Source organism: Tupaia chinensis, unplaced genomic scaffold, assembly GCF_000334495.1.
Source record: "Tupaia chinensis unplaced genomic scaffold, TupChi_1.0 Scaffold138619_1, whole genome shotgun sequence".
Taxonomy (NCBI): domain Eukaryota; kingdom Metazoa; phylum Chordata; class Mammalia; order Scandentia; family Tupaiidae; genus Tupaia; species Tupaia belangeri.
The window spans coordinates 1,212,763-1,225,778 of record NW_006198512.1 but is presented as its reverse complement, the minus strand read 5'-3'; the positions used below and the strand labels follow the sequence as shown (position 1 = coordinate 1,225,778).

Here is a 13,016-nt window from a genome sequence, read left to right as displayed (position 1 = left end):
CTGGCCCCAGTGGGCATTTTTTTTTTTTTTTACAGGTTTGTGTTATAGGGAACGTGTACTTGCCAGAAAGATGGAGAGAGACAGAAAGTGAGAAATCACCCCCCAGGGGGATGGCCATGCTGCAATCCCTTCTCCTCCAGTCTCCTCCTAGGCTCTTGGGCATGTATGCACACGTGCCCAATGTGAGTTTAAGCCACTGGGTCCAGGACTTGAACCATGGTCAACTACATAGAAGTCCAGTGGCATAGCCATTACGCCAATTGCTGGTCCCCCCAGTGGGCATTTCTGAGCAGGAACTAAAGTTGAGCATACAGGACCCCAGAGGACCTGGTGTAGGCTCTGCCTCAGTGGGCGGCAGCCTGACCTTGGCTGTCACTGGCTTGGCCTGCCTGAACTGATCGACGTGGCAGAGAGCTGTGCCCAGAGGCTGTCCTCATGTGAAGGAAGGCCGTGGCCACATCAAGGCTACTCAGGTTCCAGGGAGTGCCCATTGGCCCGTGTGAAGTGCTGGGGGAGGCAGCAAGCTCTTCACTAGCTGTGAGTAGGTATATAATCTACCCAGCGGTGCCGTCCCACCTCACCCCACCCCATGCTTAAAGCATCTGGGTGCTAGTACTGGAAAATCCTGGGAGGAAACTTGCCAGCTGTGATGGTTCCTTTCGGTGTCAACTTGACTGAACTGAGGAATGCATGGATGGCTAGTGTACATCGTCCTAGGTGCGTGAGAGCATGGCCAGACAGGATTGGCTGAGAGAGGAAGAGGGGCCTTCAATGGGGGTGGGCACAGTCCGATGGCTGGGACGGGAAGGGACACGTAGAGGAAGTGGAGTCCCTTCCTTCCAGGGCGTACTGGGTGTTCACCTGCTGGCACATCTGCCGGCTGTCTCTGCTCCATGGCCTGGCCCTTGGCTGTGCTCAATTCCTGCCAAGCTTGGCTCCTGCACTCCTTTGGTCAGACAGACACCAAGTTCTTTATTTTCTGAACTTTGCACTAGTCCCAGTGGCATTCAAACGGTGCTCAGGCTTTGACCTCAGACTGATAACGACATTGTTGGCTTCCCTGGTTCTGAGCCTCCTGGTTGTTTCTCCAGTTGCAGACAGCCTGCTGTGGGATTTCATCTTATGATTGTATAAGATAAGGCCTATAATGAAAACCCTCAGGACCAGCAGGTGGTATAGTGGTTAAGGTGCCAGACTCCTACATGGTTGACCACGGTTCAAGTCTCGAACCTGGGGGCTTGAAAATCACACTGGGCACGTATGTGTGTGCGTGTCTCACATCTCAAGAGAATGGAAGAGAGAGGACTTTGGCCTGGGCATCTCCCCTGAGAGGTGATTTCTCACTTTTTCCCTCTGTTTCTTTCTCCGGCAAGTGCATGTGCCCTGTGACAAAAAATCTTAAAATCCATCCTTTTTTTAAAAAAAATTGCCAGAGGGTGCATATGCTTGCTGGAGAGCAGAGAGACACAGAGACACAGAGACAGACACACTCGCCACCTCCCCACAAGGGATGGTCATGCTGCGATACCTTCTGCCCCAGTTATCTCCACTTTTGGGATCTTGGGTAAGCACGCATATGCACCCGGGGTGTTTTTCAAGTTGTCAGATCCGGGACTTGAGTTGTGCAGTCCGTCAAGTGGGATCTGGCTGCCTCAGTCACCAGGTCATAGGTTGCCTGATGCCCTGTTATCTACTAATGTGTTGGTTCTGTCTGGAGAACCCTGACCAGTACCTGGTCGTAAGGTCCTTGCTTCTTCCGGCAGCATGACCCCTGAAGAGACAGTGCCGGGGCTCCGGGCTCCAGCCTGCCCTCAGGAGCGCTCTGTTAGCTCACGTAGCCTCACAGAGCCACACGCAGCCTCGCCAGTTCCCACGGTTTGCTGCCACTCCCCACGTCTGCCCTATCATGTCCAAATCGCCTGCCAGCCTCAGGGCTACCACAAACGAGGAGTTTGAAAAACCAAGTGCTTTCTCCCCCAAAATATTTTTTATTCTCACATTACATTTGTGTTTCCAATTGTGAATAAAAAATGCTTAGAAAGTGGTTATAAAACGGTGTGAACTGGACTCAGCAGCAGCTGGCCCTGAGGTCCCATCCCTGCGCTGGATGACTCGCCTCGGGGCTGGTGTCCTGGCTGGCTCAGTCGGGCTTCTCACTCTCAGGATCTAGAAGACAAAACCACCACGTTCATTACAAGCCCGCCACAGTGCCCCTCGCCGAGAACCAGACCAAAGCCGCCACCACCACAGTGCGCGGACCTGCCGGCCCAGGCCCTGCTCTCTGAGGACCTGCTGCAGTGACAGTGGGAGTGACGCCGGCCTGACCACGATGGCTGTGCAGACAGGGTCCTGCTCTCAGCACGACTCCAGCAGCCTTTGTCATCAGAGCCATCTTCCTCTGTGACCAGTTGGGCACACTGCCCAGATCTAGATGTGGCTGCCCAGCTACTACATGGCCTGGCATGTGGCAGTGAGCCGCCCCGGGGCACCTCAGGGCTCAGGGGGAGAACGGCAGCCTTAGGCCCCACCTCAACCCAGGCCAGTCCGGCTGTGATGTAGTGTCCTTCTTCCCTCCACGTAGAGGCCTGAAGCCTGACGCTGTACCTCGGCAGCCACACCTGGCTGGATGGGGCAGGAGACCCCGAGACCCTTGGCTCAGTCAGGGTTAGCCCTGCATGCACATGTGGGGGGGAGCCGCTGGGCCTGTGGGGAGACAGCTGATATCACACACCAAGGCCCACATGGTGAGTCCTCTCTCCAAAGCTCCACCTTCCCCTAGGCCCTGTGCCTGCCAGGAAGGCCAGCTCCCTTTACAAGACTCAGAAATGACCACAGCCATGAGTCCTGGGCCCAAGAGCCCAGTGGAGGCGCCCCTGCTGAGCTTGGCTCGCCAGAGGGAGGGAGGGAGTTTACACGCCAGTCTTCTGGGAGCCAGCCCGGCAGGGACGGGGCTGGGCACGCTGCTTGGCTGACAGAGGCCTGGTCCTCCACCGTGGCAGAGCCCATGGATCCTCACGAAAGGCAGGTGCTGAACGGTTGGAAGCTGCACCACCGGCCTCACCCCAACCTGCTGCCAGCCACCCCGGTCGCCCTCGGGGGCACATCCAGGCCACACCAGCGGGTGCGGTGTCGGGGACAGACAGCACCACAGACACCCCACTATTGGTCCCCAGCCCCTCAGTGCCCTCCTCCACAGGTGTAGACAGCAGGGTGGAGCCAGGCCAGCCCACCCCGCCCCTGCCCCCCAGGAGGCCGGCGCTTGGGCTTTTCTGTAAACAGAGTAAGAAAAAGATGTGTTTCACACTGTTTTCAGGCAAAAATGTTTATTTTTGTCTTTCTATGTACAGTCTCTCGGGGATTCCGTGCCACTGGCCACCGTGTGCACGGACAGCACTCCTGGCGAGGGGGACAGGAAGGGTGGCCTCCATGTCACCCGAGAGTCAGGCCCAGCGACCCTGCAGCTGAGCAGCCGAGGAACCTGTTACATGGGCTGGCAACCTCCGCCACCCCAGTCCTGCAGGCGGCTGCTTAGAACCGCCTAGAAAACTGAGTTCCAACCGAACTTATGGCATACCCTGCTTACACCAGAGTAACACCGCTGGCCCCCAGTGCAGCCAAGCTCACTGCAGGCAGCCAGGGGAGGAGCCAGGCTCTCGCCGCCCACCGCAGGACAGTTCTGTGCCCGCCTGGGGCAAGGGCCACCCAGACCCCCAGAAGGACAGCCCTGTCCATAGCAGACAGCCTTAGAGCGACCTGGGAGTGGGTGGCAGGCCAGGGTGGGCAGGGCCACAGGCCCCTGTGCAGGACAAGAAGGACAGAGGGCAGGAGCCCAGTGACACAGGCTTGGCTTGTCTCGGCAGGGTGGGCAGGTGGCCAGCCCGAGCTTCGCACCCCGCACATCCCCCCATCAGCGCTCACAAACCCACTGGCTACTTGGACAGGCTTGGTGCCTGTGCTTCCTGGCAAGTTCCTCATAGCCAAATGAAGCTGCCAGCACTGCTTACTGAGACCCGCTCCTGCTAACAGGCCTGCCCGCATGTCTGTCCTCGCCCGGCCACGGGATGGGCCACAGAGACCTGGCCCTCGGGAGACGGCGGGGCTGGGCTAGCAGCAGTGGCTCTTCAGTGTCTAAGGTTGCTAATTCTATTTCTTACAGAGGCGTTTACAATAGAAAACGAAAGGTCAGACTTCAGGTTTGAAAACCACTTGCATCTCTGCAACTTAAGACAGTAAATAAAGATGGCAACACGCAGGCCGGCTGTAAATGAAATACATCTTTTCAGATCGCTTTGTTAACATCTCTTTCCATCGGGGAAGCTGGGATTCAAGGCACTGTACTTAACCTCAGCTCAAGTACAGGCAGTAGCTGGAGACCGTGCGTGCAGACGGCGGGACCTAAGGGCCAGCGGGGTCTGAAGCAATGAAGGAAGCGAGTCTCACTGCCCACGTGCTGCCCCCTCGCGGCCTGGCCCAGTGCCCATGGCAGGCAGGGAAGGGAGGCAGACGCCAAACCACAGTCCCGCTGGCTCCTCAGCACGGCTCAGTGTTCTGTGTGGCAGGGGCGGGCCAGAAAGGCTACGTGATTTGCAGCCCAGGGCTGGGCGCGCTGACAGCAGCTGGACACAGGAACACCGGCAGCATGGGCACCTGGGGTGGGCTCCAGCTGCCCCACGGGGCTGCCCAGGGCCCCCAGGATGCCGGAGCTGGGAGCAGGCCTCCATATGGACCCAGAGGCAGCACACGGGGTGGGACTGGGAGGCTGGCGAGGGCAGTACCTGGTGTGGGCATGGGCAGGGCTGGGGCAGCTCCTGGAATGCCTGTGGTGGACAGTGGGCCGGGTGCCGGGGCCAGACGAGGTGTCCCCACTCCTGCTCGAGGTATGGTCACCTGTGAGGCAGAGAAACAAGAGGAAGGCACATGTGGCTGGCGTCATTCAGCCTCCCCAGGGACCACTGGGGCCCAGAAGTGTCTCCCATCCCAGGGAGACAGTGGCTCAGGACCTGGCATGGACAGGCACCCTCTGAAGCCGACACCTAATGACCATGGCATGGAACCTGGAAGCAGCACCTCCCTCGCGGCCCACACGCAGGCTGTCCACCGGCCAGAGTGGGCCAGCCCACACCGCTCTGTTCAGCTAACACAAAGGTGTCCCGCTGGGCAGGTCAGTGCCGCACTGGGAGACTGCCTGGCCCAGGAGCTCTGGGCGTGCACATGCCAGGGCCTGGCCCGGTGAGTGTGCAGGGAGGTGCGGGCAGGCAGCACCTGGGCCCAATGCAGCCCAGCATGACACTGAAACCTGACGGGATAGAGTGCTGGGAAACAGAATCCAGAAGCCAGGCTCTACGCCAGAGAGGGACATTGCTGCCCAGAGATCGCTTCGGGAACCCAAGGCAGCCCCCGACTGGGAAGTCCACATTCGACTCCAGGCAGATCCGCTCGGTGTACTCCGCAGACACAGAGAGGGCACCAAGGCCTGCCACACCCATCGCAGAGCGGGCATGCTGGTAGCCAGAAGGGCGCCTCCTCCGCTCTACGCTCATGCCCATGGGAAATGCCAGCGCTGCCCCAGGTCGCTGGTTCTGCCAGCAAGTCCCACCACGGCAAGAAGAGGAATGACAGGGATACGTGGAAAGGACAAAGGAAAACAGTTCTGATTTGTGGATGACAAGATTATATGCAAAACCCCACAAGAATGGACGAGCCAATTTCTAGCCCTAACAAGACAGTGTAGCAAGATCGTGGACACAAGCACAAAAACCCAGCCTGCCTCCACATACAGGGAACAGGCTCCTGGGAAATGGGATCGAAAGAACAATACAGTTCATAAAGACATTCCAGAACATCCACTACCAAGAGATACATTTAACGAAAGCTGTTTGTCACCTTTACATCAAAGGGGGAAAGGCAAACAGAGGGAGAGACACTGTCATAAACACTCAGTATCGTTCCTGTCAACTCTAACCCAGTGGGGCAACAGACTTAACACACTTACAGTCCCAGCGTGTAACCTCATAGAAAGCGACAGCTGTCCCTAACACATGTATGCAAATATCAAGGACCTAAAAAAGTCAAGAGAGTCTTGAGAATCAACATTGGGGTCTTAATCCTATCAAACATTAAACGTACTCTAAAGCTACAGTGATTAGGAGAATTAGGTCACGTTACCATAAGGGAAAACCAATGGCTAAAGAGAACAAAACGGGGAATTCAGAAACGGACCTACACGGAAAGGGTTCCTTGGCAAATTTCTAAGTCAACGTGATTCAGTACGGAAAGGTGCTAAAGGATCGAATGTGTGAGGGACATCAGACTGTCCCTCACAGCAAACCAGACAGGACAATCTGAGATGGCTTGCAGGCCTAAACGCAAGACCTAAAACTATGAGCTTCTAGGAGAACAAAACGAACGTCAGGTGTTTCACTTTCATCATTAAGAAGGTGGCAAAAGAAGCCACCACCTACCCACCTACCCACCTCTTCTTTTTCCTCTCTCTGCCTGAAAGATACGTAATGAATTCCCAGACACGAAGAGTAAAAGCTTGTTTCACCTTTAAATAGCTAATACCCTCACCCAAGCACTTCAGTGAAGGCGGGTGACAAGAATGTGAAAATGTACTCAAAGACACATTAAAACAAAAACGAGAGAATTCTGGTTTTTTTTTTTTTTGGAGGGATTTTCGCTATAGGGCGCGCGCGATCGCCAGACAGACAGAGACAGACAGAGAGATAGAAAGCCAGAAATTACCCCCCGGGGGGATGGTCACGCCGCAATCCCTTCTCCTTCATTCTCCTCTTGGGATCTTGGGCACGCACACACATGCGCCCGGCGTGAGTTGTAGTCAAGAGAGTCTTGAGAATCAACATTGGGGTCTTAATCCTATCAAACATTAAACGTACTCTAAAGCTACAGTGATTAGGAGAATTAGGTCACGTTACCATAAGGGAAAACCAATGGCTAAAGAGAACAAAACGGGGAATTCAGAAACGGACCTACACGGAAAGGGTTCCTTGGCAAATTTCTAAGTCAACGTGATTCAGTACGGAAAGGTGCTAAAGGATCGAATGTGTGAGGGACATCAGACTGTCCCTCACAGCAAACCAGACAGGACAATCTGAGATGGCTTGCAGGCCTAAACGCAAGACCTAAAACTATGAGCTTCTAGGAGAACAAAACGAACGTCAGGTGTTTCACTTTCATCATTAAGAAGGTGGCAAAAGAAGCCACCACCTACCCACCTACCCACCTCTTCTTTTTCCTCTCTCTGCCTGAAAGATACGTAATGAATTCCCAGACACGAAGAGTAAAAGCTTGTTTCACCTTTAAATAGCTAATACCCTCACCCAAGCACTTCAGTGAAGGCGGGTGACAAGAATGTGAAAATGTACTCAAAGACACATTAAAACAAAAACGAGAGAATTCTGGTTTTTTTTTTTTTTGGAGGGATTTTCGCTATAGGGCGCGCGCGATCGCCAGACAGACAGAGACAGACAGAGAGATAGAAAGCCAGAAATTACCCCCCGGGGGGATGGTCACGCCGCAATCCCTTCTCCTTCATTCTCCTCTTGGGATCTTGGGCACGCACACACATGCGCCCGGCGTGAGTTGTACGCCACCGGGCCCGGGACGTGAACCACGGTCGACTATGTGGGAGTCCAGAGACATAGCCATTACGCTAACTGCTGGTTCCCAAAAACGAGAGAATTCTTCATGCAAGTTAATTTTCAAATAAAATAATGTCTCATGAGCAGTATAAAAAAGTCACAAGAAAAGACGAAGCAATAAAGATACAAAACTAGTGAAAGAGAAAATAGAAACTATGAAATACTAGGTGAGAAGACAGAAGACTGGGGATTTTGGCAGAGCTGGAAACTTTTTTTTTTTAAGGAATACACCAGATGTGGGGAAAACAAATAGAAATTCTCCAATTGAAAAATACAGAAACCAAAATGAAAACTCAATGGATATATTTAATAGCAGTTCAGACTCAAAGAGAAATTTAGTGAATTTAAATCCAAAGAAAATAAAATAGGAATGGGGACCAGCAGATGGCATAATGGCTACCTCGCTGGACTCCCATGTAGTCGATTACGGTTTGAGTCCCAAACCAGGTGGCTTAAACTCACGCTGGGTATGTGTGTGTGCCCAAGATCCCGAGAGGAGACTGGAAGAGAAGGGACTGTGGCAAGGCCATTCCCCATGGAGAGTGATTTCTCACTTTCTGTCTCTGTCTCTCTCTGTCTTTCTAGTGAGCACACGCACCCTATAGGAAAAACCTCTCAAAAAGAAAAAAAAAAAAAAGGAAAAAAAAATAAAACAGGAAGGTATCCAGTCACAAGAAAAAAAAAAAACTAATCGATAGAAACAATCCTCTAGTAGTACCCTAAGCAACTAGAAAAACCCAAATCTAACAAAGGAAAGACATCATAACAATTACAGCATACATAAACAAAATAGAAAGTAGAAAAACTATAGAGAAAGTTAATGAAACCAAGAGTTGGTTCTTTGAAAAGACCATCAAAATTGGCAAAGTTTTAGTTACCTAATTGGTTATCTTAGATAAAATGGACAAATTCCTAGCAACACACAAATGACCAAAACTGACTCAAAAAGAAACAAAACCTGAAATGATCTATAAAAGTAGTGAGACTGAAACAGTAATCAAAAACCTCTCCACAAGAAAAGCCCTGGGCCAGAAGGCTTCATTGGTGAATTCTCTCAAACATTTAGAGAATTAACACCAATCTATCTTACATTCTTCCAAAAAATCGAAGAGGAAGGAATACTTCCTAACTCATCCTGTAAAGCAAGCATTACTCTGGTACAAAAGTCAGATAAATGTATCTCAAGACACAAAAATTACAAATCCCTCTGATGCACACTGACGTGGGAAATCATCAACAAAGCACTAGTACACTGAATTCAGTAACGTATTAGAATTACATGCCGTGACAGGTGAGGTCTAGCTCAGAAATGCATGGCAGTTCAACATATGAAGAACAAGGTAACACGCAACATTAACAGTGTGAGGGACAAACAACACCTCATTATCTCAACTGATGCAGAAAAAGCATTTAACAAAAGTCAACGTCGTTTTTTAGTAAAAATATTCAGTGAGTTAGGAATAGAATAAAAATGTAGTCATCATTTTAAAGGCCATATATGAAAATCCATCAAGTCCATAGTGGTCATCACACTCAATAGTAAGAGACAGAACTTCCTAGGACAGGAATAATAAAAGGATATCTGCTCCCACTCCTATTTAACACAGTATTAGAAGTTCTAGGCAAGGAAATCAGCGGGGTGAGGGAGGGGGGAATTCCAGGCATGCACATTGGAACGAATTGGGTTAAATGATCTGTGTTTGAAGACTCCATGAGCTTATATGTAGAGAGCCCTAAAGAACTGACACGATAACTGTCAGAAATAATCAACGAATTCAACAAAGTTACCGGAAACACAATCAACAAGCAAAAATTAGTTGTATTTCTACATACAACTATGAACAATCCAAAAAGGAAATTACATAAACAATTCCATCTGCACTTGCATTCAAAGGAATAAAATACTTGGAAATAGATTTAATCAGAAATTGAAAGATTTGCATACTGAAAACTATAACACTGGCAAAATAAATTTAAAAATATATAAATGGGAAGATCATGTTCATGAATTAAAAGACTTAGTACATTAAATTGTTCATACTACCCAAAGCAATTTACAGATAACTACAATTTCTATCAAAATCTTAAAAGCATGTTTTCAAGATATAGAAAAACTCATCCTAAATTCACATGGATTCTCAAGGAATCCCTGAGCCAAAATGATCTCAAAAAGAACAAAGCTGGAGGACTCACATTTCCTGACATTAGAACTTAGAACAAAGCTACAGTTACACAATAGTGTGGGGCCAGCCCCACGGCCTGGTGATTAAGGGGCTGTGTGGTTCAAATACACGTGTATACTCTCAAAATCCAGACAGGATGGGGAAATGGAGAAGAAGCGATTGTGATATGACCATGCCCAACTGGAGGGGATATCTTTTCCCTCTCCATTTCTGTCCCTCTCTGGCAAAAAAAACAAACAAACAACTTATGGTAGTTTTAAAAAAAGTACGATATCGGCAAAAGGATACACATGTAGACCAATGGAACAGAAGAGAGAATCCAGAAATAAACTTTTGCATATATATGGCCAATTGATTTTTTTTTAAGAGAAGTTTTTGCTCTGGGGTACCTACACTTGCTGGAGAAACAGAGAGACAGAAAGCAAGAAATTACCCCCCAGAGGATGGCCATGCTGCAATCCCTTCTCTTCCACTCTCCTCTCGGGATCTTGGGCACACACACACACAGACACACACACACACACACGTGCATGGCCTGAGTGTTAAGTCACTGGGTGCGGGATTTGAATTGCTGTCTAGTACATGGGCGTCCAGTGACAAAACCATTATGCCATTTGCTAGTCCCCCAGGAGATTCTTTTCAACAAATTCTTCTGAGAAAACTGATATCCATATACAAAAGGATGACAGTGAACCCTTAATTTAAACAATATACAGAAGGTAACACAGATAAATGACCTAAATCTAAGAGCTAATAAGCCTATAAAGGTCTTAGAAGAAGTCACAGGGAGAAATCATCATGACATTGTATTTGGTAATTATTTCATGTATATAACACAAAGAACATAAGTAAAAATAAAAAATAGGCAAATCACACTTTATGAAAATTAAAAACTTCTGTGTATCACAGGATACTACCAAGAAAGTGAAAAAAGGACTGACTGAATGAAAGGAAATATTTACAAATCATAGATCTGATAAGGGATTAGGAGCCAGTATATATAAAGAATTCCTACAACTGTGTAGCAAAACCCCAACCACCTAAATAAAAAATGACTAAAGAGTTTACATAGACATTTCTCCAAAAAAAGATGCATGCATGTCCAATAAGCACATGTAAAGATGTTCAACATCACTAATCAGATGGAAATCATATAGAAGTCATAATAAGATATCATATCATACCCATCAGAATGACTAATTAGAAACAAAGAGGGGGTAGATAATGAGTGCTGTCAAAGATGTAGAGAAATTGGAATCCTTGTTCACTCTATGAAATAATATAAAATGCACCTGGGACCAGCAGTTAGTGTAATGGCTATGTCGCTGGACTCCCACGTAGTCTACCGCGGTTCGCGTCCTGGACCCGGTGGCTTAAAACTCATGCTGGGTGTGTGTGCGTGCCCAAGATCCCGAGAGGAGAATGGAGGAGAAGGGGTTGTGGCATGGCTATCCCCCCTGGGGGGTGATTTCTCACTTTCTATCTCTCTGTCTCTCTCTCTCTATCTGGTGAGCGCACGCGCCCTATAGCAAAAACCTCTCCAAAAAAAAAAAAAAAGGATGCACCTGATATGGAAAACAGTATGACAGTTCTTCAGAAAGATAAATGTAGAAAAACCATATGATACGGTATTTGATTCCTAGATATATCCAAAAGAACTTACAGCAGGGGCTAAATTACATCCTGTATACCAATGTTCATAGTAGCATTATTATTTACAATAGTAAAGAGGTGGAAACCCAACTGTCTGGCGAGTGCACGCGTCCTATAGCGAAAAAAAACAAAAACAAAAACAAAAACAAAGGAATATTAAGTAAAAAAGGAAATGATGTTTAAGAAATTAAATAAGACATAAATAAAAGGAAAGATATATTCATGAATTGGAAGACTTCATACTGTTCAAATCCTAAAATGTAGAAAAGACTTACTTTAGACAATCTACAAATTCAAAACAATCCCTATTGCAATTGCAATGACCTTTTTTTCCCCTAGATATAAAAAAATCCATACTAAAAATTCATATGGAATATCAAGGGACTCCAAATCCCAAACGATCTTGAAAAAGAAAAAAGCTGGGAGACCAGCAGATGGCCTAATGGCTATGTCGCTGGACTCCCACATAGTTGACCGTGGTTCGAATACCGGACCCAGAGGCTTAAACTCACACCAGGTACATGTGCGTGCCTAAGATCCTGAGAGAACAGAGGAGAAGGGATTGTGGTGTGGCCATCCCCTTGGGGGTGGGGGTGGGGTTGATTTCTCACTTTGTCTCTCTCTCTGTCTTTCTGGCAAGCACACGCACCCTATAGAAAAAAACTCTCAAAAAATGTAGAACTCATACTTTTTTTTCAGTGTTTAATGAATTTTTATTAAAGCAAGCATTTTATGATCCAAATTACGTTTCCTTGCTCAGTTATCAATTCTGTTACTTAAAACAGACTGACACCCTGAGCTAATCCACAGTAAAGAATTACAAAATTAAAGAAAGGAATGCTTTAAATTTTTGTACTTTGCTGAAAATTATTTTTTCAGAGTTTATAAAACATTAATTTGTTTTTATATTTTACTATTTTGTGTTTTTTTTTTTGGTTGTTCTTAAATCAGTAAGTAATCTAGGACTAGCATTATGTTTGCTAGACCTGGCATTTGTTTGGTACATAAGGTTCAAAGTTTCCTTTCCTTTTTTTTTGTTTATTTTATATTTTGCATTTTTTTCATAATATTTAAGATTTTTGATGCTTATTTTTATTATCATTATTATTTTTGGAGAGGTTTTTACTATAGGGTGCATGCGCTCGCCAGACAGAGAGAGTCAGAGAGAGAGAAAGTGAGAAAACACCCCCCAGGGGGGATGGCCACACCGCAATCCCTTCTCCTCCTTTCTCCTCTTGGGATCTTGGGCACACACACACACGCCTGGTGTGAGTTTTAAGCCACTGGGTCCAGGACTCGAACCACAGTCGACTACATGGGAGTCCAGTGACATAGCCATTATGCTAACTGCTGGTCCCAGTTTTTTGATGTTTAGATATTTTTCTTCAGTGAAGCGCAAGTTTCTTTTTGTGGTCTCTGATCAATTTTAAACAGTTGAACACCAGTGGCACTGTTAACTGCTTTATTTTGAGCAGCCTCTTTTTTTTTTTTTTTGGAGAGGTTCTTGCCAGAGGGGGGC

General features: G+C 47.9%; 1 protein-coding gene across 1 annotated transcript in view; it reads right to left on the bottom strand.

Annotated features, from left to right (window-relative positions):
* Window positions 1-1,971: 1,971 nt before the first annotated feature.
* The window catches only part of WNK2 (WNK lysine deficient protein kinase 2), a 157,507-nt gene continuing 146,462 nt past the window's right edge, over window positions 1,972-13,016 (bottom strand). The window contains 2 exon segments of the mRNA XM_014592804.1: window positions 1,972-2,166; window positions 4,776-4,887. Coding sequence (XP_014448290.1) covers window positions 2,141-2,166; window positions 4,776-4,887 — 138 coding nt within the window. The 3' untranslated portion in view covers window positions 1,972-2,140.